General features: G+C 35.3%; 1 protein-coding gene across 1 annotated transcript; it reads right to left on the bottom strand.

The window, feature by feature from the left end:
• Nucleotides 1-1840: 1840 nt before the first annotated feature.
• Nucleotides 1841-2776, bottom strand: LOC116073083 (olfactory receptor 8B3-like). The gene has a single exon (XM_031344773.1). The coding sequence runs from the start codon at nucleotides 2771-2773 to the stop codon at nucleotides 1841-1843; it is 933 nt and encodes a 310-aa protein (XP_031200633.1). The 5' UTR covers nucleotides 2774-2776.
• Between the last annotated feature and the right edge of the window lie 2174 nt (nucleotides 2777-4950).

The raw sequence follows: 4950 nt of genomic DNA, 5'->3' as shown, positions 1-4950 counted from the left end.
AAAAAACTGTATATAAGAATCTTATCGGGAAGGATTAAAGGTGTTCTAGAATTACTTCGTTGTCTGAGAACTAGTGTCCTAAGAGCTGTAACACTTGAAGAGGTCTGCTCTCCCAAAATGCTGCCTGAAGCTCCACCGCACCCCTAACTGGCTAGTCCGCCTCTCATCAGCCCAGCGGGACCAGACTCAGTGCAGGGCAGCAATGAGTAACCAAGTAACCAGGAAAGCGCCACAGAGATGGAGGTGGAGCCAACTGCAGCAGTGGAAAAGGCAGAGGGGCGAATTCCCCCTCCCTGCCCACATTCGCTTCCACTTCCCTTCCCTCGAACTCTTACACCAGGCAGGGTCAGAGATCTCCGTGGAAAGCCTCTGGTACACAGGCCCACAAAAAACATTGGCGTTAAAGAGAGAGCTATTTTCCTAACATTCATGGACTAAGTTTGATCTTCCAATCTAGAGTCTTCATGAACAGTTGCAGCTCTCTTGCTGTGGCTGTCTTCATGCTGCGTGATTTGCTACAAATGCAGCCAATGTCCATCTTCCAGTGTAATCTACTGTTACCTGAATCTCTGTTGATATGCAGTCAGCAAGGGTCGTTATTGTCATATGACATCTATAAACTATGAGGGAAGGTGATTTCCAAATCTTCCTTTAAAATTCTTTGCAATGAGTGGCTTTGAATGCATAACTTCTTTCATTCCTGGTCTAAAACCTATTATTTCATGTTTTGTCTATCCTTTACCTTATTATCTTGTAATACAGAACACTCAGGTACCTTTAGTCATAATATTATGGATAAACTCAACTCCTTATTCCAGAAAGTTTTATCTACTCCTACAAAAACAATAATTTTCAACAAACTGACAACTACAATTAACAGAGAATATATATGTCTACACATATATGTATGTATACATATATATGTATATATATATATGTATGTATACATATATATATATATATGTATATTTATGCACCACACAGAAAAAGATCACTTTTTAAAATGGAACTATTGCTGCAAAGTTGTAATTCCTCAAATTAAAAAAACATAACATGAATTAAGAATACATATATCTAGGAGCAGTTGACTTGAAGTCAGGAAAAAATAGGAAAATTTAGTCTATTTTATTATCAGTAATCATTGTCCTCTCTGGGCATGAGTATTCAGTACATACCGTAAGTGAATTTGAGCAACCTAAGATAGGATGATAGAGTTGTTTCCCAATAGAAGCAGGCACAGGATGCAGGTGCAAACTGTGAGGTAACTGACAGACAATTTTTATGAGTAGTTAAAGAATTTATTTATACTACAATGGAGAACACAGACAAAGGAGGAAAGGCACTGTTTTAACTTACATTCCCAAAGACACATTATGAGTGTAAATGGAAAAAAAAACGTACAACCAATGACAGATGATCAGACTTTACTAGTCTATTTGATCAATTGCAGAACCATTCTGTTTTCCAGAAAAACACTGGAACTTCATAATGCAATGGAAAAGCAATTTTTTTAATATTTGAAATAATTTTTAAAAATGCAAAAATCATTAATAATCTTGAAAATGGTAAGGAAAAGAAAGATACTTTAAAACCATGAGAAATAAATTTTAAAATGATTCAAATTTTATTTTTGGACATGAACAAAATAAAGACTGCATTAACCAATATATAATGCATCTATAGTCCAAGGCATCCTGTGGGAAATTTTAAATACTACATTTACAAATAGAATAATGCCTAGGGAGGAAAATGAAATAAAAGATCACACTAAAAAGCATTTTAAGTAAATTCAAAATATCAGCATGCCTTCTAGCCACAGGTAGGTGCATGTTGTCTCCTTTCAAAATTTCCATCTGCTCAAAGTTTTTCCCAGGGCTACTTTTACATCTTTGTTCCTTAAACTGTAAATTAAAGGATTCATCATGGGAACCACATTCGTATAAAATACAGAAGAGGTTTTTCCTTGATCCATAGATGAAGAAGATGATGGTTTAAGATACATAAATGCACCTGATCCAAAGAAGAGACAAACTGCAATTATATGAGAACTGCAGGTGTTGAAGGCCTTGGACCTGCCTTTATTGGACTTGATGTGGAAAATGTTGGAGAGAATGAAACCATAAGACATGAAGATAGTGACACTTGGCACAATGATGTTGATGCCCACAACAATGAAAACTACAAGCTCATTGACATAGGTGCTGGTGCAGGAGAGCTGCATCACAGGGAGGATGTCACAGAAGTAGTGGTTGATGGTGTTAGCATCACAGAAGGTCAGTCTTAGCATGCAGCCTGTGTGAGCCATGGCACCAGAAAATGCCATTGCATATGTACCAAGCATAAGGTTCAAACACAATTTAGGAGACATGGCTACAGTGTACAAGAGTGGATTACAGATGGCCACATAACGATCATAAGCCATTGAAGTCAACACATAACACTCAGAAATGACAAAAAAACAAAAGAAATATAGCTGGGTCAAGCATCCCATGTAAGAAATTGTATTCTTACTCAGTATAAAGTTCACCAGCATTTTTGGAGTGAACACAGTAGAGTAGCAGAGGTCTATGAAGGACAAGTTAAAGAGGAAAAAGTACATAGGTGTGTGGAGGTGAGAATTCAGCACAATAAGAATTATCAAACACAAATTTCCCAATGCAGTAACAATATACATTATTAGAAACACAAAGAACAGGGGTATTTGGAGATCAGGCTGGTTTGTCAAACCTACCAGTATGAATTCAGTCACCAAAGAAACATTTGCAGAGGCCATTTTTTTTTCTCTAAAAGAATCTGCAGACACAGAAAAATATTCTTGTTAGAAAGTGATCTCTCTTCCTATCATGGTTCTTTCCCTTCCAGGGAAGTGTGGGTTGAATATGTGTGAGAGTAGTCCCACCTGAGCACATAAAGTGTACAGTGCATCAGAAGATTATTGTATACAGAGGACAGTGACAAAAATGTAAATATAATTTCTAGAAAAGGATGTTAAGTGAAGTTAAATGGGGACAGAAACATTTTTCCTGCATTTATTTATTCCTTTAATAGAGTCCTCTCCACACATATAGAACTGGAGACTGAGGCCTTGGCCACTTACTGGTGGCTGTAGATATCAGTTTATCTCTGTAGAGCTAGGAATAAGGCTGGGAGATTTCAACATAAGAAGAAATGTTGCTAGGCAGTGGTGGTGCATGTCTTTAATAATCCTGGCACTTGGGAAGCAGAGGCAGGTGGATTTCTGAGTTCAAGGCCAGCCTGGTCTACAGAATGAGTTCCAGGACAGCCAGGGCTACACAGAGAAATGCTTTCTCTAAAAAAAAAAAAAAAGAAAGAAAGAAAGAAAGAAATATATTGTTGAAGTCTGTCTCATATTAAGAAGGATGTTCATACCTGTAGGATTCAGAAAATCAACATATCAGCAAAAATTTCTTACCTTTGTTCTTTAGTGTTTGTAGAAGAGAAATTTTGGATTCCAAGGCTTTTGTGCTTTTATTATATTAAGAAAATAGTAAAGACTTAATTCCTGATATACTCTAAAATTATTTCTGAAGTACAGGTAATACTTTGCTATTAGAATTTGGAGTGTCCTCCAACAGTAGAGGAACCTAATTTTATTATGATCCTCACACTGCCACTAGATAAGGCAAATTTTTGTTGTGACTTGAATGGCTAGTAAATGGAGTAACCCACTTGCTAATAAATGGAGTAAGAATAGAGTTACTCCCTTCCCAAGAGGATACCATGAAAATATAAAAAGAACTGAGGTGATTGTATTGACAACTTGGATCATGATATGCCTTTAATTCTCTTGGGACTTAAAAATTTTTACAAGTTTCTCTTTAGGGAAAATACACCTTCTTGTGGATATGGAAATGTAAACTCCCAGCTTCCCCAATTGTTTTGATCTCTGTAGAGGGATCTACTGTTTTGTTTGTTGTTTCTTTCTTCATCTTAATTAAGAATTTCCAGCTGAATATACTCCAACCTTCTTATTACTTTCTTTGAAAAATATTTAATGATTTGATAAATGACAAGTTCTGTAGGCCATAGAATGCCAGATATAGATAAAGACAGATAAATGATAGATAGATTGATATATATATAGATAGATAGATAAAGATAGATAGATAGATAGATAGATAGATAGATAGATAGATAGATAGATAGATAGATAGATAGATAGATAGACAATGCTGCTGCTGCTGCGGCTGCTGGTGGTGATGGTGATAGTGATGGTGATGGTGGAGACTGAGATAGAGATACAGATGATAGAGATATTATTTAAACAATTTTGAAGAATCCAAAAAAATTTGGGGACTGGTAAGATAGCTCAGCGGATAAGAGCACCAACTGCTCTTCCGAAGGTCCTTAGTTCAAATCCCAGCAACCACATGGTTACTCACAATCACCTGTAATGAGATCTGATGCCCTTTTCTGGTGTGTCTGAAGACAGCTACAGTGTACTTATTTATGATAATAAATAAATCTAAAAAAATAAAATAAAATTTTTTTGTAGTTGTTTCTTCTAAACACCCACTGGATACTTCTGAAAACTTCAGTTAGTAATTGCGGCTATAATTTCATGCTTTCAATACTATCTTTTAAAAGAAAATATTTTTATCTTATAAAGTCCAGTTTAAGTACTTATAAATCTTTCTTTTAGTTCTTATTTTATTTTTGCCTAACCCTAAATCACAAATTTTTCTCTCTTATTATCTTCAGTGAGCCTTAAATTTTAGTGTTTGCATTTACATAGAAACTTACCTAGTGAAATTTTTTTAAGATGTGAGTCAGATTTTCATATTGGTACTCTTTCTGGTTTTTATAAGGATTTATATTTATTTGGCTATTATTTGAAAATCTTGTTATTTATACATATTTTTCAAAATCAATTGACTTAGTACATGAGATTTGATACATGTACTATGTTGTTCAGTCCAAATATTACAC

This window comes from Mastomys coucha, unplaced genomic scaffold (assembly GCF_008632895.1).
Source record: "Mastomys coucha isolate ucsf_1 unplaced genomic scaffold, UCSF_Mcou_1 pScaffold23, whole genome shotgun sequence".
In the NCBI taxonomy this organism is placed as follows: domain Eukaryota; kingdom Metazoa; phylum Chordata; class Mammalia; order Rodentia; family Muridae; genus Mastomys; species Mastomys coucha.
The sequence above is the reverse complement of the archived record's forward strand: the minus strand, read 5'-3'. Positions and strand labels throughout refer to the sequence as shown.

What these genes read in the sequence shown, in the direction of transcription:
- LOC116073083 (XM_031344773.1), bottom strand. Translation starts at nt 2,773, where the DNA reads ATGGCCTCTGCAAATGTTTCTTTGGTGACTGAATTCATACTGGTAGGT.